Raw genomic sequence first — 27,464 nt, forward strand, 5'->3', positions numbered from 1 at the left:
CAAAAGACAGATACCACGGTACTGGCTGAAGATCTGGGGACAGAAGGCCTATGTTCTAGTCCCAGCTTTGCCACTGATGAGTCTTGGAATCTTAACACTTTCTTGAAGGTATTGCTTGCACATTAACTTTTGTTTATCTAGAATTTAGAGTCTAGTAAGTTACTATCCTCTCTGAGCTCCCTTTTGATGAAAAGCATCAAAACTCTTCCAAAAATACAAATTAAGTTATACAGTATTATGATACACTACACATTGATACAAAGCACTATGCTAAGTTCTGTAGGTATTTAAGATTAAATGACTTGAAGAATTTCTTAAAACATATGTCTAGCACATGGGGGAAAGACTTTGTTAAGAGTATGGAACTTTGTCTGGTGAAACAGATAGATGATCCGCAAGATGGGCCAGTGTGGAAGGTTCTAAGAAAGGTTCTAAGGAAGAGACGACAAGGAGACATACATACAACTGCATATGCATACATGCAATTTTCCAGAATTGGGCAGGTAAAAATATACCCAGAAATAAGACAAAAGTAGTAAAAATTTCAAGCAGTTAGTATTCTCTATGTTGAATCCTTTAACAGTGTCATTAGGAATTTCACATATATTCTACGCGTATCATGTCTGGGTGAAGTGAGAAAGGGCTATGGCTCATCCCCAAATGATCTGTGAAGGAGCTGAGCCCCGGGAGGTAGAAATGATCCACGCAAGACCGCAGCTGACATACAAATGTGAACAGCTGCTGCATTAAGATGATATGACCATGGTAATTTGTTCATTTTTCTCCTTTCCCTTCATAAATATGTACACACTTTGTAATTCATTTATTTAGCCAAACATTTACTCAATATTGACTGTGTTGGCCACTAACATAGGCTCTTAACTCTAGATGTACAAAATTTAATGCACCATCAACATCTTCAAGAAATTCAGTGAAATAAAGAAGATAAATATATAAACAAGCAATTAAAATATTGTTATAAGCAACATATCCATTGAAGAGGATAGCAAGGATCTTGTATTAGACTGGCTAAGGTATGAAGTATTAGTTGGAACTTAGAGGGGTAAAGGAACAAAATACCTAAATTAGAACCACAGAAATGGTGAGGAGAAAGTGATTCTCTAGGTAGCTGGATTATGAGCACACACTTTTCTTTCTGCTTATCTGGGGCTTCTCATTTGTGTAACAGACTTTAGTCTTAAACTAAATACAACAGAAAGTCATGAAAGCAACAGTTGTTAATCAAGGTCCAAGGATGAATTCAAAGAACATGTGAAACCTCTTAAGCTATATGGATGTTGGGACATTTTCCTGGGGAAAGGGTAAAATAGTTTTTTATTGGAAGGTTCCGTCTCTCTCTCTTTCTCTCTCTCTCTCTCATACACACATACAGGTCAAAAGTCATTGCATAAAAGGATCTTATAGAAGAGAGTGATGTGACCAGAGTTTCTTTTTAAATCACTTAGGTGGCCCTCCCTAGTGGTGCAACGGGTTAAGGAAGCAGCACTGCAAGCGAGCCACAGCCGCTTCAGTGCAAGTTCAATCCCTGTCCCGGAGGTGACCCACATAGGGCAGCAGACCTCTGCTGACCTGCCCGCCACTCCCCTCAGCACTGCTCCCCACTCTGTCTCTGGTAAATTCTCTCACCACCCCTGCACCTCTGGCTTATACCCCATTTCTGTATGTATAAATAAATCTTTAAAAAAATCACTTAGGCAGCAAAATGCAGAATAGACTGGAAAGGATAAGACTGGAATGAGGAAATCAGTTTTGGAGTACATCTAGGATACAAAATGTCTACAGAAAAGCAATGGTAGTGGGCAATGTGAGTAAGAGCTAACTTCTGTTTTAATGCTTACCGTGCACTAGTCACTATGCTAAGCATATTTAAAATATCTCAGTTAAACCGCTGAATAATCCTATGAATGAGCTATTATTATTGTGCTTTTACAAACAAGAAAATCAAGTCTCAAAAGGGCTTGACACTGTTAACATACAGGAAAGATGGGGTCCACAACCAATGCTGTACTCTTAAACCCATGCTGTACTCTACAGCACCTCCTAAAAGGCATGCATTTGTTATCACCTGACAAAGCAACTTGTCAACTTCAACCACTGTTAAAGAGAAAATCTTGGATTTTTTGATAAATGGATCTGACTCCAAAATCAATGCCATTTGCTACTACGCCAATCCAAAGTGATGGGAATAGGTTTGAGATAACTCTCATTCAACCTGGTAAGTTAATTAGATATAGGAAGTAAAGAAAAGTGACGAACTCTAGGAAAGGAGGCTGCATTCACTGAAATATCAGAATAGCAGAGCGATTTGAAAGGAATATGGAAGGAGAAAGATGCTGATTGGAGGTGTTTGCAGATGTCTTTAGCTGCCCAGTGGCTAGGGTAGACAGGTACCAAGTAGTTTGCGAAGACCTGTATGTGACAACTAATAAGAGGCTGGACATGCACTGTGAAGGCAACGTGGGTCACAGCTGGGAGCACAAGCTGCAGGGTCAGACAGCCTGCATTTACTTCGTCACTCCGGGCCCTCCCTAATGGAGCAGCGGGTTAAAGCACAGCACTAAGAATCTAAAGCCACTTCAGCATGAGTTCGATCCCCACCCCGGAGGTGACCCACATGGTGCATCAGACCTCTCCTGACCGCTCTCTGCACCCCTCAGCAGTGTACTGTGTCAGTTGGCCTGTTTCGCTCCCCACTCTGTCTCTGGTGAATCCTTTCACAGCCCCTGTAGCTCTGGCCTGTACCCCAGTTCTGTATGCATAAATAAATAAATCCTAAAAAAAAAAGAAAAAAGAAAAAACTTCACTCCAACAGTCAACAAGCTGTGATCTCGAGCAGGTTTCTCATCTTCTCAAAGCTCACTCTGATAGGCTTAATAAAAGAACCCATCTCATCAGCTGACCAAGAGAATCCAAGCAGATAGGTATGAAAAATATTCTGTGCCTTACCTTGTACAATAAAGCCATCTCTCTCTCTCTGAAGAGTTAAGCAAAGCATCACCATATAAAACTGGCAGGGAAAGAAAAAACAGCCCCTGGGGGATCTGAGAGGGAACTATCAAAGGTTTAAAAAGAAAAACTTGGAGAAGTTAGGGAACATGAGTTTTGAGAGGGAAAGAAGAACTGACAATGTCAAAAAGGTCAAGAAAGAAAAGAACTACAGTGTTGAAATCAGCAGCTAGTCTTCTGGGAGACCAAATTGGGAGAGTGGGGCAGGAGTGCAAGACCATGAGTGCAGGGAAAACAAACGGAGCACACAATTTTTCTAATGAGCCTGGCTTATAAATGGAAAAAAAGACAATAGGAGGTAGTGATTAGAGGGGAAAAGCTAGAGGAATTATTTTATTTTGTTCTAGGGGAAAGAAACGAAATGTTACTGTATGGAGGGAAAGGAGCTGGTACAGAGGGAGAAGCTAAAGATAGAAAAAGGAAAGAAATTACTAGTAGATTATAGTAGCAGATGAAAAAAATGATGGCATCCCAGGACATCAGTGGAAAGATTAACTTGGACAGGATGAAGTACTCTCTTCCACTGAGACAGGAAAAAAGGAAATGAAGATGGATGCAACAGACATGTTTCTAAGAAGCAGGGACAGAAAACCCGGGTGGTCCCTCTGTTGGCCTGTATTCTCTACGAAACCATCATCATCATTGCTAAGCCATCACACATGGATCAGGGCTAGGGCTAGGACTTCAGGAACCTTTTCTTCCCTAACACGGTATTTCTACCATATATTGGGCACCGTGCTGGGCTCTAGGAACAAGAGTTCTCATGATAACACTGACAGCGCTGTGAGACAGATAATCCTTTTTTTTTTTTTTTTTGACAAAGAGGATACAGGGGCTGAGGGAGAAGAAGCAACTAAGACCTGAGGGCACACTGACAACAAGGGAACCCACACACTTTGACCAATGTAGGCCTGGTTACATCTTCACCAGGAGCCAGGGAAGGCTGGCTTCTAGGAGACAGGGGGAGGAGTCCTTGGGGACTTGGGAGAAAAGCAGAGAATTTTAGATAATCTGCACAGAGACAGAATCAAGATCACCTATGAGTTCATTGCATAAGCAGGATTAGACCACAAATGTCCTAATCTTCTGTGAATTCCCTGTCCAAATGACATTTTCTTTTCAAGAGTTTCCAGTAACATTAAGAGAAACTAAGTTTTTGTAGAGTAAGAGTAATATTAATTTAGTGCACTTTTTACTATAATGTCAGAAGGTGCGTTTATCCTCTTGAGGTGAAGAAATGTCACTTCTATCACCAGGGGTTCAACATGAACTCTAGATTTTCCCAAATGTTCAATGTTTTTATTGATGTTATTATTGCTTTGGGTTTTGACTACTGCTTTTCCTTCAAATAGTTTAAAGTGAATAGTTTAAAGTGCTTTAATAACTGCGATTCCATTATTATATTTTGATATCAGGCTGTTTTTAGATGAAGAAACTCTCATAACAGTACAGTTATTTAAACAAAAACAGATTGAGTGACAAAGCTGGGTTGAAATTATGATTTCCAATTCAGAGCTCTCGTCTTGGCCTCTGACACTTCCTGAACAGACATATGCCTACTCTCCAATCTCAGACCCTAACTGACCCCTATACTGGAAATATCTATCCTAGTTAAATATAGAGATGCTAACTTTACACACGCCACTGCTAGCTGTTAGCAACTTGTTTATCTTAGTGAGAGCATTTCTAAAGCTGACTGAAGCATATAAACACTGAGGACTTGGAGCACCCTGCAGTAGGTGCTGAGTAACTCTTCTTGCATACAGGAGGTACTCACTAAATACCTCTTAGATGTGCTATTTATGCAGTTCTCAAAAAGTAAGATTTCTGAAAGAAAGGGTAGCGAGTAGGAATATGAGTGAGTGGGTGTGTGTGACTGAAATTATTCTCAGGCTAATTCAGAAAGGGAGCAAAGAACAGGAAGCCCAGGACACTCAAGCTTCCTGAAGAAGTGAGTGGTAGCGACAGAGCTGGAGGTGTAATCACAGCAGGGATCAAATCACAGACTACAGCCTTCTGGGTATATGTGGTGTGCTTTTTTAAACAACTAATTTACATTTTAATCGATAGAAGGAGGAGAAAATGGCCCATTTCTTTCCCACAACACCAGAAGGTAATCAAGATATGAACTGGAGCTTTACTACACAGAAAGAGAATAGCCACATGACTGCAGTGAGACTAAAGCAAGGCTGTCATGGGAAGAAAAGGACTTTGGATTTTATTGAACTGTTCTACAATATTGATCTAGAGTGATACAGAAAGATGAAGATGTCAGAGGTCAGCAACAGAATGGATTTTTAGCTTGGGTCTGCCCACAGAGCAGGCAGTTGGGACTAATGCCCCGCCCCCCCTCTCCCCCCAGCTCAGTAAGACCCCAGGAGATGTCAGGGGTGCACACACAGACCCTGCCCACCTGGTGATCTTGCACACAATTCAATAAAGCTCTAAAAAGTCACAGAAAATGCAAAGCTTTGTGTTCAACTTGGAGGGTAATTTATTAAATTAACAGTTTTTCAGAACCTATGAAGAGTTCTGGAAATTACTTAATACTCCTCCACTGGGATATTTATGAATATACTTTGTCAATAAAGATACAACTGTGGGGAGAACATTTCTTCTTTAAAAAAAAGTTAAAAAGTTGGGCCCTCCCTGGTGGCACAGCGAGTTAAAGCACAGCACTAAGAAGCTTAAGCCACTTCCGCATGAGTTCCATCCCCACCTGCCCCGGAGGAGATCCACATGACCCGCCCGCCTCTCCCCTCAGCGGTGTACTTCATAGATCAGCCTGTTCTGCTCCCCTCTCTGTCTCTGGTGAATCCTCTCACTCTCCGCATCTCTGGCCTGTACCCCAGCTCTGTATGTATGAATAAATAAATCTTTTAAAAAACAAAAAATTAAAAAAAAAAGTTAAAAAGTTTCTTCAAACTGGACCTCAAAATTCAAACTCATGCACACATAATTTTGATTTGGGGGAAAAGTCACCAATAACAAAACTTGTACCTGGCAAAATTAATGTTTTACACCCAAATGATTCTAGATAATCAAGAACAATTGATTTGCTTTAGTTTTACTTTGAGTGGAATTACTCGGTGAGAGAAACAAACAAAACAGCTACATGAAAGTTTGATTTAAGGATTAAATGAAAAGCTTCATACAAACCTTAACTTATAAATACTCACTATTGGTATAACCAATAACAGCACTGGTATAACAATAGCAGAACTTAGAAAAGGGACAAATTTTTCATTCTCTTTCCCACTTTTACATCAAAAATCTCCCTGATATTCTCCTGACACCTTTTCTCAAACTAAAAAACAACAACAAAAAATTTTAAATGTTTAACCTTTCCTCTTATCCCCAGTATTTACTCGAATACAAGTAAAAAACTTCGCTTAGCTTTCTTACATACAATGCATCAGAATGTGATGCTGAGGAAAAGCCCAGAGAAGCTCTAAGTAGTCCTAGGTGATCGGCAGGGATAAAATAGGAGTATGATGAACAAATAGAAAAAAAATTAGTATTTTCAACTCGAGAATCAAATATCAAAGGGTTTTTTTTCCTGTATCTTTGTGATCCCACAGATCCAATACCAATACTTAATTCCAGAACCCTCTAAGACTATCACCAATTTTATGTGCAAAACTGTCGAAGGCAACCACACTAAGTACTCACTTATCTTGGAAAATGTCCTGGGCAGTTACTTGGTCCCTTTTCTTGACGGCTTCTGTCAAAGGGAACAGGCTCTTTATTTTAGAGAGAGGAACTTGACATTTAGCTGTTACTTCCATGGGGGGATCCAGCATATTCAAAATATGCTGCTGAATTGGAGGCAAAGGTTCCTGAGGATGTAAAGCTCTGTGCAGCAAACACTGTTGGAAAAAGTAGAATGATTTTAAAACATCGTATACAGGTCCTCATACAGCTGCTTGGGAATCCTCTACTTTTAGCTTGGGTTGGCTATGTGTGTGGCAACAAAGATAAAGGAGACCAAAGAGGGAAGGCCCAGCAGCTGGTCTCTGGTGGGACACTGGTCATGCCCAAAGCACCGTAAAACAGACCCAAGTCTAGCCGCACTGCCAGCTGGAGATCTCCTGGATAGGGGCCTCATCTTAAAAAACAGGCTACAGATTTAACTACTTGGAGAACATGTGAGGTTCCCTAAGACACATAATTTTGCTAAAAGCCTCTGACAATCTGGGACTCTAACTTTTCGATTATAGTCCCTTTTGCTTCCTTTTGGCATACTGTGCTTTCTCCCTCGCTCAGTCTTAGAAAATAACATAAAGTAGATGAAACAGGTGGCTGAAGGGAGGCTGCCCAAGCTCAGTGTGTTCCAGGAAAAAGGTGTGAAAGAGAGAGGCACGCTGGGTCTGTCCCAAGCCTCCCTCGAGGGCGGAGACTGGGCTTTTCTCCACAGTTGCATCCACTTCTCCCTATCTCTGCCGTTAGCGCGCTGGTCCAGGCACCAAGCCCTCCAAGTTGGGCTGCCACCAGAAGTGCAGTCTTGCAGTCTCCCGCATCTGATGTCACTGTTCTGCTGTGGTTCAAGTCATCGTAAAACAAATCTAACAAAGTCACACATAAGGGAGACCCCCTCGCTACTCTCCTTACTGACACAACCCAGCACACTGCCCCATGCAGACTCGCTCACACGTGCAGCTCGTTGCAGCCTCTGGTCCCAGGAACAGTGTTCCTTCTGCCTCTCTCACCTGCCCCAGAGCTCAACAGCACTGGCTTTTTTCATCATCATCATCACCATCTCACCATCATCATTACCATCATCATGATTATTATGTTCTTTGCTCAAAAACTGTGTGAGGCACCCCCTGACACTATATATCGAGTCCCGTCACCCATCCTACCGTGCAGTCATGCTCTGTCAGTACCATTGTTTCTCAATTTTTACAGCATTTACCATTATTTAAACTTAACAATTTTTCAGTTTACTTGTCTTTTATCTAAACTTTCCCCTTGAAAGTAGAGCTTTTGTTTGTCTTGTGTGCTGCTGATTTCCAACCACAAAGTAGTGCCTGACATAGAATAAGCCCCTAACAGACACTGGCTGAAGGACTAAAGTGCTCCTCAGAATTCTCCTTGTGGTCAGAGGTGTCAGGATGCGGCAACAAGAGTGAGGCCAAGAAAAAGGCCGGCACAGCTTCACGTGAATGGAAACCTGGACAGCAAGCCACTTCTGTCACCTGTACTACTTTTGGGGATGCTGGTATTTTCTCAAAAAGGTAAATCTTCTAAGTGGAGTACAGGAAGGTAAGCAATAGGATGAGATACAATTAAGGAAATAGATTAAAAAAAAAAAAAAAAAGGCCCTCCTTGGTGGTGCAACGGGTTAGGATGCAGCACTGCCAGCTGCAGCTGCTTCAGTGTGAGTTTGATCCCCTGCCCCGGAGGTGAGCCACATGGCGCAGCAGAACTCTCCTGACCCTCCTGCTGCTCTCCACAGCAGTGTACTTTGTCAATCTGCCTAATCTGCTCCCCATTCTGTGTCTGGTAAGTCCTGTCACCACCCCTGCACCTCTGGCTTGTACCCCACTTCTGTATGCATAAATAAATCTTTAAAAAAAACATTTTATTGACATGTCCCCCCCTTTTAAAAAAAGATTTATTTATTTATGCATACAGAACTGGTGTACAGGTCAGAGGTGGGGGCGGGGTGTAAGAGGATTCACCAGAGACAGAGTGGGAAGCAAAACAGGTATGTTCATAAAGTACACTGCTGAGGGGAGCAGCAGGTAGGCCAGGAGAGGTCTGCCACGCCATATGGGTCACCTCCCTGGCCAGAGATCAAACTCGTGCTGCCGAGGCTGCGACAGCTTCATAGTTCTGCACTTTAACCCATTGTGTCACCAGGGAGGGCTTGACATGTCCCTTCTTTTGTTAGCAAATAATCCCAAAATTAGTTGGCAAACAAGGCTTCTACTATTCCCACCCTGAGACAACATACATACTAGTGATTCTGAAGAAAAAAATAAGGAAGGAGCTGAATAGCTCTTGCAATTTTGAAATGCTGTTTCATATGGTAAGGTGTAGAAGTTGAGCTGTTTTCCTATTCCATTGAGAACAAGTTGGAAGATTCAGTTCTAAAAGATACTTAGGCTTACACAGTAAGTATCACCTAAGAATCAACATTCTACAAATTCAGAAAACCCTGAAGTAGATATTAAGTACTAATTTCCTCCAGAAGCCTCCTGCACTGCTACTTTGTTTCAACAACCAACCACAGTCTTCCTTCTCCATAACATATTCATTTGTTTCAGAGTTTGACTCTGTTATCCTCTTTTCTAATTACCTGACTTTCCCTTGAGCATCAATAACATCAGGCCTGTTTAATGTGAAGCAAAAGGAGAAACCAAAATGATCCCAAACTCTGTGAATCTACCTCCAATCTTCTTGTGCATAAATTTTAGCTCACAGAGCTCTCTTTCAGTTCATTAAAATATCTAAAACAACTTCAAAGCCCTAAGGATCTAAGTAGTAATTGAACACCTAACACAACCAACTACTTTTCACAACTCTGGGAGACTCTGTGATACTCAACTGATATTTTTATATTGAAAATAAACACAGAACAAGCAATGAGCAAATACCCTACCCAAACTCCTGACTGAAAACATTCTAGACTGTCAGTATGAATTCTAGACAATTCTTTTAAACAATGTCATCAACCATCAGTAAGACCTACAAGGGATGTTTTACAGCAGCATCAACCTCTCTTATTTTTTCAAAGGTCACATTTTAAATAAGGCTAATTAAGATACTTACAAAATTCACTCAATCAAAAAATCCTAATCCATTTTTTAAAATGAGGTTATGAGAAAGTGACATTTTTTAATAACTGAGATGCTAAGATCAATCTCCCTCTCTTTTATGCAACTGAGCAACTGTTGCTCACTGGTGGGATTTTTATAATTTGAAAAAGAGTAGAGAAAAACTGCAGGTCACCTAAGTTACTAAGCAGTTGGTACTAGCAATATAGAATCAATTATATAAAAGGCAGTTTAGGCAGTTTAACTATACACTTGCTAGAAGATATTGTTCAGCACTACTTTCCAAAATTAGAATTAGCTTCTTGCCAATAAATCAACCTCTTCCTGCTTCTACTCTCCCTACTCTCAGCTATAATTACTTCTTATTTACATGAAAGAAAAGGAAAGTCTTCCCAGGTCCCACATCCTTCTCACAGGGTCACAGGGTCCCGCCTCCTGTTAATCACAGGGCTACCCTCACTGCACTGCGGCAGAGACTCCAAGTCATCAAAGACTCCCCCAAGCCCAAAGGCTCTCTGCCGTGAGCATGGCATCGTATTCACCGTTGTGCAAGTCTGATTCTTTCCTCTTGGGTGTTCTTTTTTTATACCTTCCAAGACACCAGTTTCTCTAGTTCTTTCTACCTCTCTGACTTGTTTCGGTGGGTGGAGACAGGAACAAAAAAAAAAAAAAAATTTTTTTTAAACAGCTCTTCTTTCTCTAGCAACCCCTGTCACTCACATGGTCTTCAGAACTCTTTTCTCTGTCGTCACTCAATATCCTGTCCCAGATGATACCCTCCCCTTCTTTTTCTATTTAGCTGAGGGGACGTTCATATCTCCATATTCAGTACTGAATTCTCTCCTAGGCCCTGAATCTATTTCTAGCTTCCAGTGGGCTGTATATACTAGGATAGCCATAGATACCTCAAATCTGACACCTGCACAAATAAGTGAATCACCTATTCTGTGTGCTCATTCTCATTCCTCATTGTAACTGTTGGTGTTATCAGCCTCCGAGTCACCCATGCAAGGATTCTGCATACTCAATTCCTCTTTTTATCAACCACCAGCCAATCCCTTACACTCTATCTACTCTACCTTCTCATTTTTCTTCTCTCCGCTGTCTGCCACTGCTTAATTCAAGCTTCCATGTGGGCTGTTCCAGGTTTCCCAACTGGTTTCCAGTCCATGTCCCATGTCCTAACATGCTTAATTTAACTATTTTCTAAAAAATTACATCAACCAGCTGCTGACAAAGTCCTTTTGTGATTATTCACTGCCTTTAAAACCCAAATCACTGGCTTCTTCACAATCTATCTGCTATTTATGTTCCCTACCACCCTTCCCATCATTTTCCCCATGGAGCTTATTCTCCACTCAAAAGGAGCTACTTTCACTCTAATGTACCAGACCTCTTTTATTTCTTTTCTTTCCCTGCCTTCATGCCCTTGTCATATCAGGCTTTACCCTGTTTTCTCAGTGATAACATTATAACCTCTGTATCTGACCTATAATCATGAAGTTTTTGACAAATGTGCCACTGGAATACTTCTTAACAGTGGTGATGTTAATGTACAGTTCATAGGAAATATTTGGATATAAAAACAAAGATAAGTCTCATTCACACAAAATAGAAAAGCCTGAAAAAGGTACAAAAAGAATACACTTTTTTACTAAGTGCTCCTGTTTTTTTTTGTTTTTTTAAGATTTATTTATTTGTGCACATAGAACTGGGGTAGAGGACAGAGGAGCAGGGGTGGTTAGAGGATTCACCAGAGACAGAGCGGGGAGCAGAATAGACCAAGTAATGAAATACACTGCTGAGGGGAGCAGGAGAGGTCTGCCACGCCATGTGGTCACCTCCGGGGCAGGCAGGGATCAAACTCATGCTGAAGTGGCTTTAGCTTCTTAATGCTGTGCTTTAACCTGCTGCACCACCAGGGAGGGCCCCTCTTGTTTTGTTTTTTTTTAACTAACCTTCCTCCAGATAAAAATTAGAAAATATCTAAACTTTACTTCTAAAATCCTTGAGTATTTAATTTTTTTTTTTTTAAGTAGGAAGGGAAAGTGTTATTCTCCATTGAATAGACAGAGCAACCGAGGACCTCAGAAAAGAAGAAGTTTGTTTGAAACTGCCCGATTTTCCTACTTTTCCCTCAGCTCTATTTCATTAAAAAAAATAATAATAACAAAATAACATGACTGGCAATAGCTTTACTGCATTGTATCTTTAACCACTGTGCCACCAGTCACCGCAGCATGAATTCGATCCCTGGATGGCCAGGAATTTAATCCACATGGTGTAGCAGACCTCTTCTGTCTCACTCACTGCTCCCGTCAGCAGTGTATTTTTAGTGGATCCACCTATTCTGCTCCCCTTTCTGTCCCTGGTGAATCTTTTCATCTCCCACCCCCAACACAAACACCTCTGGCCTATACTCTGGTTCTTATATGCATAAATAATCTTAAAAAGAAAATGATGGATTCATCTTTCTTCTCTCACCTGAAATAATCTCTGAAACTGAGGATTTGGAATTTTGGTGTTCGGAAACAAGTCCTCAATGGTATCCTCCTCTTCGTCTTTCTTTACTAAGCTCATGGAGTCAATCAAAGCATCAACAGCACTCAACTGTGCCTCTAAACAAGGACAAACAGAGAAACAGAAATCCAATATGAAAACCTCCATGATTCCCCAGTAAAACAAACACTTTCCATTCACAGACCTTGACAGCCATGCTGGCAAATTATACTGTCCTGGATCTACCCAGAACACTCTCTAGTTATGCAAATAATTTATCCTGAGTCTTGGGTTTTCTTACTTATAAAAAGAGCTAGTCTCACGGATCCTTCCCAGCTATACCATTCTGAGAACCTTTGGCAATGGACTATCACATAAAAAAAAAACTTGTTCCAGAGGAATGCACCAAAACCATACAAAACCCAACTTCCACGTGGTGATTCAAAGTATTCAAAAGTTGATGAGTTAACATTCAAAAAGTATAATTAGCTAAAGGAAAAAAAAAAAAACAATTTATAAAAAGAAGAAAAAACCTTCAGGTAATGAAGCACAAGGTTTATTAGGACTTAATGTAACTTGTACCAACTTAACAGGACATTATTGGACAAGTGAAAAGATTCCTTCAATCTCCTCAAGTCAGAAGAAGCTCTTTCCTCTTAAAACCTAATTACCACATATATGCAGACCTGCAGATGTGTCTGACCACCCTCCATTCAAACTAAAAGTCCCCGAGAGCATAACATGACATCCTCTTCTTCATCCTCTCCTAAAGCCTAACAGAAAGCAAGTGCTTCACAATATCTACCAAGTCAATGAAATCAGCACGGCCCAAACCAATGCAAGATGACAGGAAACTCTCCCCCAAATTCCTCCCCCTAAATTACCCTGTGAAACTTTCATTCTCCTGATTCATGAATCAGTCCAGCTATTGAAAGTTGGAGTGCTATTCTTGGGTCACTCACAGTTACTAGGCAAAAAGTGGAAAAAAGCTAGTATCTCCTAAATGATGTGTTACGCTTCTATTTGTCACCTTTTCAAATATCCCTTTGCACAGCTGTTGCGAAATGAAGGAGCCTATCAATATTTATCATAGATTCCTTCTATCCCATTTGTGGACTTTCCTGGGGCTGTTTCCACAAAGGCACAGACATTCATCACCACCCTACTTACTGTAGGGTCCACCAGGCAATAGGCAGGAGGCGGTATCTGTGTCTGTGTGTGAACATTCAATGACTTTCATCTGCTACTACAAGCTATCATCAAGCCAGATCACTTCGCATGGTACCAGCTACCTAAATGTCTACTTGGGAAATAATCCAAGTTTTAATGATACATTTTTCCAATGGAGAAAATACAAACAAAAACATATTAACCAATAGAAACTAACTCAACAAATTGAAACATAGTAAATTTTTTAGATCCTCAGTGAATTATTTACATCAGTAAGATAATTTTTCAACAGAGTTCTTTTCTTTCCAATACTGTACTCATTTTAAGTTTGGAATTCTCAAGAAGTAGAATCAGAATATTCTAAGACAGTGGTAGCTTCTATACCACTGTATTCAAGTCCATACTTGGCTCCACCATAATGCAGAGAGACTAATTTTCAGAGGAAGGTAAAGATACAAGCCCTATGGATCCGTCTGGGAGAAACAGGGGTCTAGCCAAAAACATGCAGAAGAACCCAGTTCTGAGTCTCGCCTCACAATTACCTAGTCCTACAAGGTCACAGATTTAAACTTGTATGCCAAAACATCCAATCATCACTTTGTGGGTTCTGGAGTATGTTCCTTCCTTTCATCCCACTATATATGTGTCTACATCTCATTATCCATGAGCTCTTGGGAAGACAGGCTCCACATCTGTGACAAACATTCTGTGCACCAGCCTCACATTTACAGATAAAGTAATAAATGCCTTTTTCTCATCAAGCTCCAAGTAACTCCCGCAAGCCAGAAATAAGGAATGAGAGTTGAACTGATACTGTCAGCTCTAAAGAGAAAAGTCAAATCTCCGCCACTGTCACTGAGTTCAAAGTTACATCGAATTTTATGTAGCACACTAGAGTCACAGGCTTGATACTGCACATCAGTCCACCTCAGCAAGGCGCAAGCCTGCTCACAACTAGACAACGGATAGTCATTTCTGGCAAGCTGCGCCCTGATATTGGCTCTAAATCAGGAGGGGGCACTACACAGCACCCCCACTACTGAGAAAACATGATGAATCTATCACCTTCATTATAACTCAGCATGAACGTGCGAATGGAATCCAACTAGCCTACCCTATGAAATTCTGCCTCCAACCACTGCCTGCAGACATGTGATTTCCCAAGAACAGTCTGTGTTTATAGACCATTAGTGAACAAAACAGAAATAAGCTCACCTGTGGGAGTGTATTTCTTGTTATTTTTCAAGGATGAAAACATGTATTGCCGCAAGTCTTCCATGAAAGGCAGCTGCACATACACCAAACACTAATGAGAAAGAAAGGGAGTAAAAGCAAAAAACATCAAATTAATGTAAAAATACAAAACTAGTCTTAAATGCTGTGAAAGAGGCTCAACAAAAGTATTTTAAAGTCAGATAGGTCCCCCTCCCTGGTGGTGCAGGCAATAGTGCTATTAAGCTATTGCCTGCCACTGCGGCATAAGTCCCACCCCTGGCGAGGGGGGTGACCCCCATGGCGCAACAGGCCTTTCCTGTCTTGCCTGCTGCTCCTGTCAGCAGTGGATTTCAGTAGATTTGCCTGTTGTGCTCCCCACTCCACTTCTGGTGAATCGTCTGTCCTACATTCCAGCTTTTGTATGCATAAATAAAAATAAATCTGATAAAAGATTAGATAGACCAAGTCTGGTACACTGAAAATATTTTTATTTCTACTAATAGCTGTACACAACTGTAAACAATCTGAGTATGTAAACATAAAAGACATGTCTAAAGAAAGACTATCAAAGAATATCAGCAAGATGCAAGACTAATATGAAGAAAGAGTCAAGATGACCAGAAGTCAAGATACTTGCCTTCTCTTTCTAGTTCTGCCACAGTAAGTTCTGAGAAAGAGGAAATGGTGAGGAATCGAGACCTGCATTTTTAAATAGCAGAGCCCAAATAAACTGCATTTCACAAGGATCACAAAATCACACCCTCAACCTTTATCCATAGTCCCCATTTGTAAAAATGGAGATAATCTCTATTCCCATTAGGTTCTGAAAAATCATGAAGGATGAGAACCAAGAGAAGGTCACTGGATTGAGCAAACATAAGGTCATAGTTAACCTTTACTTATTTGATTTAATACAAAGCTCCTTACATACTTTTATAATTTATGTTCTTTAGTGGCAAATGAAAGTGTGGTTCAGACCAGCAGCATCAGCACTACTTGGGAGTCTGTGGAAATGGAGGCTCTCGGGCTGCACCCCAGACCAACAGAATCAGGACCTGCATTTTAAGAAGGTCCTGAAATAATTTCCACGCACATAATCAGTTGACAAGCACGGTTTAGAATAATGGAACTGAAGGAAAAAATAGCAACATGAATGAAAAAATGCTGTGGGTTTTACCTCGTAGGTGTCCTTGATATAAGGAAAAGCCACACCAACTTGAGGATTGGCTCTTTTGTCATAAGCATATCGAACGACGGCTACCATGTCCAATTCCTCCAAAGCATGGATGAGGGAGGAAAGAGCCACCGCCGCTGCCTAGTAAGAAAGGTACAAGCATCAGCACATCCCCAACATGCCAGAGTTTGCACAATGCAACTCAGCCTTTGCCCCGCTTCCCTACTGAAATCATCTTCTGAAGTCATACCTATGATCTCAGCTGCCAAATCTTCACTCCCATTCTACGTGTTGACCTTTCTGTAGCATCTCACCACTCCCCACCCTTTCTCTACTCTTTCTCCTTCACCTTCAGAAACATTTTCTGTTATTAGTTTAGTTTGAGGGTTACTCCTCCCCGAGTTCTTCCAATGCATCTTCCAATTCTACTTACAGCCTTTTTCTCCTCTCCTCACTCTAAAACCTGGGGATTATTTTATCCATGTCCCGTGAGCTGATGAATAAAGTCTGTATATTTAGCTTTAAAGCTCTCCCAAGATCCAGACTTACATTGTCTAACATGGTTTACCCCCAATGTCTCAGCCTATCCAAGACCCAAACTAAACTAACCCCCCCTTTTCCTCCTGTATTCCCAACTTCCATTTCCACCACCTCCCTTTCAAACAACCCAGAAGCCCCAAATCTCTGATAGTGCCACCTTGCTCATTCACTTTCAAGTGTTCCACAACTACAAATTCTGCCTCTTTGCTATCTCTAAAATCTACCTATTTTCTTCCATCAAACACTGACACCCTGTTCATAGAGCTAATCATGCTATTTCTTCCTTTAAAACCTCCAATGGGGCCTCCCAGGAGGCACAGGAGTAGTCTCGGCATTGTCATGCTGTCACTGCTGTGGGCTGAGTTTGACTCCCCAGCCAGGGAAGCAAGCCCACATATGGTGTAGAAGACCGCTAATGCCTCACAGGCTGCTCTCCTTGGCAGTGTATTTCCTTAGATCAGCCTATTCTGATCACTATCTATGGTGAGTCCTCTCAACCCCTGCACCTCTGGCCTGTAACCCAGTTCTGTATGCACAAATAAGTAAATCTTTAAAAAAATATATTATGCTCTCAATACTTTGCCATCAAGATCCTCCACAGATTTCATGATAGATTTTATACCATCTCAGTTCGATTCAAGGATATTTACTTAGTGCCTACTTTTTGGTAGGCAGTGTCTTAGGTCCAGTAAGAAAACAAAGATAAGGTCCTGATCTCACTGAGCTAAACTATTCTTCACTAGCAAAAATGAGACACATGCCAAATACAGAATGTGTATATTCCCATTCAAGAGAGCAGATAAGCACAATGGGAATCTAAAGAAGCGATTACTTCCAATGCGTATTTATAATTTTTTATTTAGGTGTCTTTGATAGGGCCAACTGGGCTATTCAAAGTCAAGAAGGATGGAGTAATAAGTGATATTGTATATAGATACTGTAATACAATACTACCTTGTAAAAAACTCAAATTAATTCCTTTCCCTTTCTTCCTCTCTCTTCCACACAGTGTAAATACGAACATAAAAGCATAAATTCGCTATACAATATCTCTCTATATATATATATACTAGTGACCAGAGTAAACATTTTGAAAGGAATTAATCACAGAATCAGAAACCAACAGTATTCTCTAGTTTAACAACCCCCAGAAGGAAAGAACTCCCACCCCAACATCCAACAGGTGGTAAAAAAGACTGTTTGGAATTGGGAAATTACTAGGTTGGGAGTCTGACACTGCCCAGGTAGCTAATCCTTTTGGAGACAGTAATTCTTGTTGAAAAAACAATTCACACTGAACAAAACCACCACCTGTCAGAACCAATTTACCATTTGGTAGCAAACATACCTTAGTATCTATTCCACAGGTTAATTCTCCAAAACACGAAAAGGGCCATTATGCTGGTTATCCTTCCTACTAACCTGTCCTCTGACACAAGTCTTCTCCATGCATTTTTACTGAAGTCCCCACATGACAAGGGTTTCCTTATTCTCCTGGTTATTTCCTGAGTGCCCATTGGTTACTGTTCTTTGACTATGACATCAAGAATTAACACCAAAAAGTAGCCCTTAGCTATTTGGTAGCCCTTAGCTATTCAGTTTTGAATAACCTCAAAGTTACAGGGTCTGCATGAGGCTGGATTTGAATTACGCAGGCCATCAGCTTGCCCTTAGCTAACAAAGTTTAGATAATCACCTGTACCTCAACACCAGCTTTGTGATACAATATACTTCACTGAGTAACCAGCAATCATATAAAGTGATTAGAATTTTCTTTCTGTAAAAACTTCAGCAGAAGTGATAATGCAGTTAAGTTGTATTAACAGCGTATATCAGAACTGCACAATTCTCAACAAGAGTTGATTCAGAAGAAATGTAGGACTATAAATATGAACATTCACATACACCTTTGTGTCTTAGTGAGTCTATTCAGTACTGAGCGGAGCCAAGCATTTTCATCTCCCCAGTCTGATTACCCCAAACAAACAATGGTATACCCATCCACTAGATCAACAGTCAGCTACCAGTCAGGTGTGATGGGAAAATGAAAATTAAGAGGACTCAATCACTTTCACCACTACCTTTCCCCCTCACTCCCCAAACAATCCTCCTACAGTTTACTAATTTCAAATGCAAATACTTCTAGAACATAGAGATTGACTTAAGTAAGAGGTCTAAAACAAACACTAGACTGTAGTTACTCATTTAGGATCAACAGCTCCAGGGAATTAACAGGTCCTGATCTGCAGGTTAAACAGGAAATATTTTACAAAGAGGGCAGGTGTGAGTTTAACAGCCAGGCAAAAACCAGCCTAAAAACAGAATCTCTTAGGGAGGTGGGAAAAGTAGTAAAGAAAGAAGATGGAAAATTTCTCAATGACAGAAGTGATCCAATGAGTCAGTGAGACTCATCTCCAGGATGCTTAAGGCAGGAGTCAATGTTCAGTGTTTATAAAGATGGAAATGTCAACCTGACCCCAGCCCTCCTGAACATTTACCCAGGAGATTCGCACACCCAAATGTGTTTGTTCAAATGCTTTCAATACTCACTTGGTCTCCAACTGCAGAAGTATGTTCTTAGGCCTTGTGCTCACACTATGACAAATTCATTTATTCTTTTTACGTTTTCAGAGTTAAAGGTTAGTGAATTTTCCCATGGTTTTGTGAGAATTAATGTCATTTCAAACTATAAAAAAGCCATGTAACAACTCACCTAAATGTCAATTCAATTCTGTAGCACTATCTCAGATACCACTGTCAACTTACCTGATCATCTTTTGCTGCAAAGACCTTTAGTACTTGATATCCCATAAAATATCTCCTGTGTACCTATAACAGTAGGGAAAGTAATTAGTTTCTATCCAAAAGAAGCAAGACATATAATCACAATGTCACATGTTACTAGGTAATTCTAGTCAAAATGCTCTTAATAAAAATATTCAGATATTAGAAACAACCTACTGCTTGAGGTTATTTTCAGTTCAACACACTATATATCTGAGCATCTCACATATGTCAAACATTGTTCCAGGCACTGTAAATGCAACAATGAACAGGATATAGTCTTGTACTGAGGAGCTCAGTTAGAGAAATACAAAATAAACTGCAATGTGATAGTACTGCAAAGAGCAAAAAATAAAGGAATATGGTTAGGTGCTATAGAAACACCTAAGAGAGGCATCTAGCTTGGTCAGGGGGGTCGGGGAAAACTTCCTCAAATGGAGACACCTAAGTCCAGACTCAAGGGATGTGTAGGAATGAACTAAGAGAAAAGACTGGGCACAAGCATCCTGAGCATGGGTAATAGTGAAAGTAAGGCCGGATGACAAAGGAACACCATAAACTTGGGGAACTGCTTTTAGAGTGCTAAGCAGCACAGTGTAAGGAGAAAGGTGAAAAATGGATTGGCAAGAGTGAAAATATCAGATTAAGAGTCTGTTAGAGCAATGTTAAATGATTTGGAAGTTATACTAAGAGCACGACAAGGCACTAATGAATCAGGAAGAGACCTGGGCAAAAATCAATTAGAGGACTGGAGGAAGGGAAACCAGTCAAACCAAACCAAAGTACCGCAGACCCAACAACTCCACTGAGAGGGAGCTACCCATAGGACACAAAAACATTAACCTGAAACGAAACCTGCACTTCTCGGCTCACTACAGTACAGTTCTCTTCAAAGACCAAAGAGTAACACTTAACCATAGATTACATTTTAGAAAAACTGAGTGAAATAAATATATATTATAAATAAAAGGATCCATCAAAAGCGTACCATCTCAAATAATAAAGAAAAAGCTCATTTATTTTGTTTACAATTAGCAGAATAAGTGCTGTACCTGAGAAGACCTACAAAATCCCAAAACAGAGAAGCATTTCCCCTCAGATTTATATTTCATTTGTTCCTGATCCACTTTGGAGAAAGGAATAATATCACTTCCATAGCGGTACCCTAGAGAACAAAATAGCATCTGTTACACACATGGGACCACATTTTCCACAAGCTGAAATCAGCCCTACACATACATTAACAATGCATATACTCCAGAGCAAGCCTCTATCTGTATACTATTCCCTGGAATCAAATTACTTCCCCTCATGATCAATGGGGAAAAGAAGCAGAAGATGCACAGACAACATATACAATATAGAGGGGATTAAAATCTAATTACATTTTTTAAAGTAGCATCTTCTACAATCTAGTTACCTTAATGACTATCCAGTCTAGAAGAATGTAGAAAATGCAATGTACTAGTTATCCTCCAAAGATAAGTCATAGTTGAATAAAGTACAAGCACGATGTGTAAACATAATAACAAGAACACATTTATTCAGAAACCTGGAGACCACAGAGAAAAATGCCCATAGGAAATTTTCAGAACAAAATGTTCTAAAATAATGCATGCTGGAGATGTATAAATACCAAATAAACAGAAGAAGTCAAAGAAGAGTCTTCTATTTAGAAACATGTAATTGATAAGTTGGATATTTTTCTGCATTTAAATGTATTTTTCCCTGTAATTAGATTATTACTTTCTTTTAAATTAGTCAGGTTATTCATACTATTAGGTTATTCTTGGCTTCTGTAAAAAGTAACAAGAAAGAGCCTGGTTGTTTCAGGGCCTCTGCTCTATATGGAAGGTCATGCCCTTTCAGCATTTACTCTTCTATGTCTAGTAGGAAAAACATCTAAATCCAGAGATTATGGCTTTGGGTAAAATGGAAAGGAAAAGTATATGTATTTTTATTCCAATCAACGAAGAGATTTGTATGTTTTGGGGGCAGAGTCTATAATCTGATGTTTGTTTATTTCTGACAATCTGTTGTTACTATGGATTTAATGAAAAAGAAACACAATTCTATTTTTATGTCTTTTTAAAAAACTCCAAGATCAACTTGACAGGGAAGTATAAGGCACATGATTAAGAACAGTATATGAACCTAAGGACTTCTCTAACTTTTCTGTCAATAGACATTCTACTTGAATTCTTTAGCAGAGTGTTGAAAATTATAATTAAAACTGTCTTGAGTTTCTTGGCTCATTTAAAGAACAAAGCAATAACTTTTTTGTATGACAAAAAGGATAAGGATACACTAGAATACAATCCTATTCCTTTGCCTACATATACTAGTCTCTCCAAGAAAGAAAACTTGCATATTAGGGGGTAAAGTGGAGGAGAGGCAAAGGAAGTGTGTGGGTAACTGCAAAAATATGAGAGAAAAATACAGGTGTATGCTCTTTAAATGGAAACTTTTTTAAAGAATTATTTATGCTTACAAGAACTGGGGTACAGACCAGAGTTGTGGGGGGTGTGGGTGTGGGTGGGGAGGGGATTCACCAGAGACACAGTGGGGAGCAGAACAGGCAGATGGACTAAAGTACACTGCTGAGGGGAGCAGCAGGCAGATCAGGAGAGGTCTGCTGCGCCATGTGGGTCAGCTCCCTGGCTGGGGATCTAACTCCTGCTGTGGTGACTGTGATAGCTGCATAGTGCTGAGCGTTAATCCCTTTCACCACCAGGGAGAGCCCTAACTTAAACTATTTTTAACTCTTCCCTCTCCATTGCTCTACCAATAAACGTCCTTTTGGCCTTCGACAACCAATCTGTTTCTCTGCTTAGAACCAGAAAAATTGGCACCCTGATATCTAATCCCTTCTCTTTTTAAGTCATCATATATCCAGCTGCTATATTAATCTTTGTTTTTTTAAATGTATTTATTATGCATACAAAAATGGGGTACAGCCAGGGGTACAGAGGCAACAAGAGGATTCACCAGAAACACAGTGGGGAGCAGAACAGGCAGACTGACAAAGTACACTGCTGAGGGGAGCAGCGGGCAAGTAGGAAATGTCTGCTACACCATGTGGATCATCCGGGGGGTGGGGATCGAACCCACACTGGAGCTGCCATGGCTTGGCTTAGCTTTGCAGTGCAGCACCAGGGAGGGTCCTGCTATATTAATCTTTCTAAAACACAGCCCCCGTAACATAAACTCTTCAGCCTATTACTCAAAGTTCGCTTACTTCAAACCAGTATGTAGGGACACAGACTGAAGTTAAGACAGCCGTGGTTCAAGTTCTGCTAGTTTCTAGCTGTATAACTTTGAATACATCAATGAATGTCTTTGGCTTTAAGTCCCTTATCTGTAAAATGGAAATAACAATAGTAATTCATTAGATTGTTATAAAGATTAAAAGAGAAAAGGCCGTGTGTTAGATACTAACCTGGAATACTAATCTACATATGCCCCTTATACCCACCCAACTGACTGTATCGCTGAGGTGGCCTGGTACTTTCCTGGTCCTGCACCTTTCATCATGCCATTCTTCCTGTTATAGGCAGGTCATCCTGACAAGATCAAATATTAGCAAGTGATGGAGCCATGATTCTAACCCAGGTCTGACCCCAGAATTCATGTTATTAAAATAAGTACAGGTACTACTGAACTGAACTGAAGGATGATAGAAAGTTTAGGATATTAATTATGTTCTACACATAATTCATCAAGCGAAAGAAAAGGACTATTTACCTTTAACCACTCACTCCCTGCTGCCCCTAAAACACATATAAACATATGCAAACACATGATATTTCAGGGCCACAGATAAAAGGACATTTTGTCAAGGCTTGTAAATTAAAATGATAACTGGCCACATAGACTGGCATTAAATCTATGCAAAGGCCCTGGCTATTATCTTAACCATCATTTTGGTATCTTATAATTTTAGCTCTTGAATCTTCAGGTACTCTCAGCTTCTAACCTCTCTGGATAGAGAAGCTATCTAGACATACAATATAGATCAAATGGGCAAAAATAGATAACGCACAACTCTAACAATCTTTTGAACACTAAAAATATAATAAACACAAATAAGTATGCTTATCCCCTTAATTACTTCAAGTGTACATAACTGGCAGGATATATGCCCTAAAACTGGCACTCTGAATTATCATCATGAAAGGCAAAACAAGATATAAGCAACAAAAAAACTTGCTTCAGCCACATTAATGTAAGCATTTCCCTAGTTAGTAAGTCTCAAACTTCAAAATAAAAAGGCCAGTGTGCTGTCCTGAGTGAGAGAGCAGATGCTCAAGCACACCCCAGAGCTCTCCTCTCTCAGACACCACAGCTGAGCTGAGGCCCCGGGTCTCAGGGCCCCCTGAGATCACACCTCTCTGGAACTCAGAGAGATACATGGAGTAGGTAATACTACAAACACTAGTCTGCCTCAAATCACCTTGAAGAAAATCTCTGTTAGGCAGATGTGCAAATTCTTATCGGCATACTTTACCCTGAATAATATCTTCTTTTGGAACTTCAGTTTCATCATCATCATTTAAGCAGTAGACTGTTTCTTTTTGTATATCTTCTCTTCTCAGGGTTCTTGCATCCACAACTGTCCAAGTCTTCTTAACTTTCTCCTGTGTAATCTTTTCAGAAGAAAAATAAAGAAACAAGGAAAGGTGGGATTCCAGTTGGGAAAAGGTGAAATCTTAAAATACTCTCTGCTTTATGGTGAAAAGCCAGAAGAGTTACTACCTAAGTTGTTTGTTTGCTCTTATGTACTGTGGAATTTTTATTTTATTTCATAATGCTTTCTGATTTCATCTTTCCCCAGAGTAATTTACAGATGATTATTGCTTGTATATTCATAAATATTTTCTATACAAAACTCTCAGATTATGTAGTAACAGAGGAGCATATATATTGTTACACCAGTTTTTCAACAGGGAAGAAAGGAAAAACAACCTATCAATAGTCAGAAATCAACAAAATTTTTTTTTTTAAGATTTATTTATTTGTTCATACAGAACGGGGGTACAGGCCAGAGGCTCAGGGGCAGCGAGAGGCTTCACCAGAGACAGAGTGGGGAGCAGAACAGGCAGATCGACGAAGTACACTGCTGAGGGGAGCAGCGGGCGGGTCAGGAGAGGTCTGCCACACCATGTGGTCACCTCCAGGGCAGGCGGGAATCGAACTCATGCAAAGTGGCTTTAGCTTCTCAATGCTGTGCTTTAACCCGCTGCGCCACCAGGGAGGGTCATCAACAAAAATTTTTAAAAAGGAAACTATTTTATACTTTAAAGAAAAACAGCAAGGTAGATTATGAAAGGCAAGGGATCAAACTGGAATCTTATCAACTATTTACCAAAGCAACTGTTTCAAAAGGGTTCTGTTATGTGTAAACACACATAACACAAAGGTCAAATTCATGGTAGTAAGTGAACAGTTTTTGATTCTTCACATGTCATTAATAAGTGAATTAGGGATGACTGAATTTCCACAACTGTGAACTTGCTCTGGTGTATACCTGTATTTCTGCTCTGACACTGCAGTGGCACAATCCAGTGCATTAGCACTTTTTCCTTTAAAAAAAAGAGAGAGCGAGAAAGGCCTGGAACTCCTGATTAACAATCAATTATCAATAGAGAAAAGGAGGGAAAAAAATCAACCTCCATTAGAGACAATTCTTAAAACTGCCTCTCCTAGCATACCTTTTACATAAAAGCTCAATAGAGACTAAATGAAGAGGGAGAACAGTTAGCGAAGCAGTAATTATGGTACTGAATAACCCACACATGAGTTGTCAGTTCCTTATATAATAAGCATATTTGTCTGCCTAGTAACATTTCTTTTAAAAATGTGTACCCTTTACTTACCGATTTATAAGCCACAATCTTTATAGATAAATTGGAGCCAATGGTTAGTTGACAAGGCCAGGGCATGGAATGCCTCTCAGTTTTCTTAAAGACACACAGCTGTCTCAGACTCTCACTTAATAAAGAAAAAATGTATAATGAAAGCAACAATTTTAAAATGTTAACTTCTGCTAGAAAACCCTTAGTTTTCTAGAATGAGATGTGAGGCGTGGCTGATCATAAAGAGGAGCAGCAGGCAATGGCAGGAAAATGACACCCACAAGTTGGGAGAGAGCCGGCATACAATTGTGTTGGCTTAGGCGGAAGGAGCTGCATCACTGGGCTCATAGGTGAAAGCGAACATCTCTATCGCCTCCTATTCAATCTTTCCTTCAACTCAGCCAGTAGGTCTTAATTTTTTGTTTTCAGGGCCAAGTACATTCATAAAGGAGTTTGTCCATAAAATAAAGAGTTCACCAAGAGCCTGAAAACCACCAACCTGAGGGTGAGAACCTCTGCTCTGGAATGTCAAAGGGTGGCATCAACCTGCCACTACTCCTCATCTTTCTGTAATTCATCAGTTAGTCCTAATTCTCTTAAATAAAAGACATGATACTTACATGCACACAATGGGGAGAGCTAAATAAAGACTTGTTAGTTCTAAAAGGAACTTAGCAACCCATAATCAGTCTGAAGATGAAACAGAAAACTCTCGGCTTCTTAGTGGATGGTGAAGTACAATTGGAAAGTTTGCTTTGTTGTATGACACTTTAGGGATATCACATTCATAAATCAGTTTTGCCATTACAAAACACATGACAATAAGTAGGTCATACATACTTACATGTGGGGTGTTTTCTTGTTTACCTTCCCACTACCCTGTCAACCTCATAACCAAACTATTCCATGAATAAAGGTTTTTTTTTTTAAATAACTGTGTTATAGTTTACTGCTGCCTAAGATCCAAATCACAGTATAGCAGGATACAGAGTATCTCAAATCTGAAACTATTTTTTATAATTAAAAATGTTTTCTTGCAAATACATGAAAAGGAAGGACCCAAGAAATGTAACCCACGCTGGGCATAAAAAAGAGTTCTACCACCTCATCTTCTACATTATGAATTGTTAAATCATTTGTGTTGTCTCTATATTCCCAAACTTCATTGACACAGCTCTGGAAATATGAAATACTGTATCAACCACAAAAAGTTTTAAAAAGGGACTGGGGGTTCATCTACCATTTGCTTAATACAAATGAAAATATTAGTTAAAGAATGCCTGCTAATGTGAGAGTGATCCAGAAAAACAACAGCACTAGGGAGCATCAGATCAAGAGAAATCTACTTAGGTCCAGTTGAAAACTGTAATGAATGTTTTCACTTCTTACCTGAAGGAATAAATTTCATCCAGACCATCTTCACCTTCTAAAGACATCATTACTTGTTTCACTATCTGAATACCTTCTTTTTGCTGTTCAGTAATTCCTTTTGGAGGAAAGGAGGGTCCCTGGTGGCCTGAGCCCAACTTGCTGTTTCCGCTGTCCCCTGTTCCATCTTCCTTGCCAACCGGGAAAGGCAAACTATCAGGAAAAGATCAGCCATAGTCAAGAAGACAAGCTCTGAAGTCAAATAATATTGAAGACAATCAATCCTGTGATTGTTGCTTAGTAGGCAGGAAAAAATGGACATGTCCATGGATGGACAGAGCTTTAAATAGATAATGTCAAATGGCATTATCTATCACTAATACTCTGTCAGTTTCAAGTAAACATCTTTGACTTGGCAAAAGGGATGTATTTGTTGGCTTGCATAACCAAATCATCGAAAGGGCAGGTGGCATATGACTAGAATACTAGACCCAGATGCAAGGAATTTGACCCTCTTACCCTGTAACTCCCTGTTTTATCTTCATTTGCCTTTATGCTGCTTCACACTCTCAGCTTCACATCCTCCACAACACCTCTGAACACATTCAATTCCATATTCCCAAACTTTACTACCAAAGAAGGGCAACAGTTAGCCCTCTACTCTCAAATTAAAAAACAAAACAAAACAGGCCCTCCCTGGTGGCGCAGCGGGTTAAAGCACAGCACTGAGAATCTAAAACCGCTTCCGCATGAGTTCGATTCCTGCCTGCCCTGGAGGTGACCACATGGCGTGGCAGACCTCTCCTGACCCGCCCGCTGCTCCCCTCAGCAGTGTACTTCGTCGATCTGCCTGTTCTGTTCCCCACTCTGTCTCTGGTGAAGCCTCTCGCCGCCCCTGAGCTTCTGGCCTGTACCCCAGTTCTGTATGTACAAATAAATAAATCTTTAAAAAAAAACAAACAAAAAAAAAAAAAACAAAACAGTAGTAAACCTGGAAACCAGACTTAAAAGATGTCAGCCCTCACTCAAGCCTCATATGGGGGTAAAATT

General features: G+C 40.1%; 1 protein-coding gene across 2 annotated transcripts in view; it reads right to left on the reverse strand.

The window, feature by feature from the left end:
- Positions 1–27,464, reverse strand: part of XRCC5 (X-ray repair complementing defective repair in Chinese hamster cells 5 (double-strand-break rejoining)) — a 70,434-nt gene that overhangs the window by 31,791 nt on the left and 11,179 nt on the right. For both annotated transcript variants that reach the window (XM_004674806.2, XM_012728693.1), the window contains exons 6-14: positions 26,436–26,627; positions 25,068–25,182; positions 23,699–23,837; positions 20,244–20,356; positions 19,174–19,236; positions 15,871–16,008; positions 14,694–14,784; positions 12,294–12,427; positions 6,700–6,896 (exon numbers count right to left, since the gene is read on the reverse strand). In XM_004674806.2, coding sequence (XP_004674863.2) covers positions 6,700–6,896; positions 12,294–12,427; positions 14,694–14,784; positions 15,871–16,008; positions 19,174–19,236; positions 20,244–20,356; positions 23,699–23,837; positions 25,068–25,182; positions 26,436–26,627 — 1,182 coding nt within the window. The remainder of the gene's footprint in view (positions 1–6,699; positions 6,897–12,293; positions 12,428–14,693; positions 14,785–15,870; positions 16,009–19,173; positions 19,237–20,243; positions 20,357–23,698; positions 23,838–25,067; positions 25,183–26,435; positions 26,628–27,464) is intronic.

The sequence above is a fragment of the Condylura cristata genome, unplaced genomic scaffold, assembly GCF_000260355.1.
Source record: "Condylura cristata isolate star-nosed mole 26May11 unplaced genomic scaffold, ConCri1.0 scaffold00002, whole genome shotgun sequence".
NCBI lineage: Eukaryota > Metazoa > Chordata > Mammalia > Eulipotyphla > Talpidae > Condylura > Condylura cristata.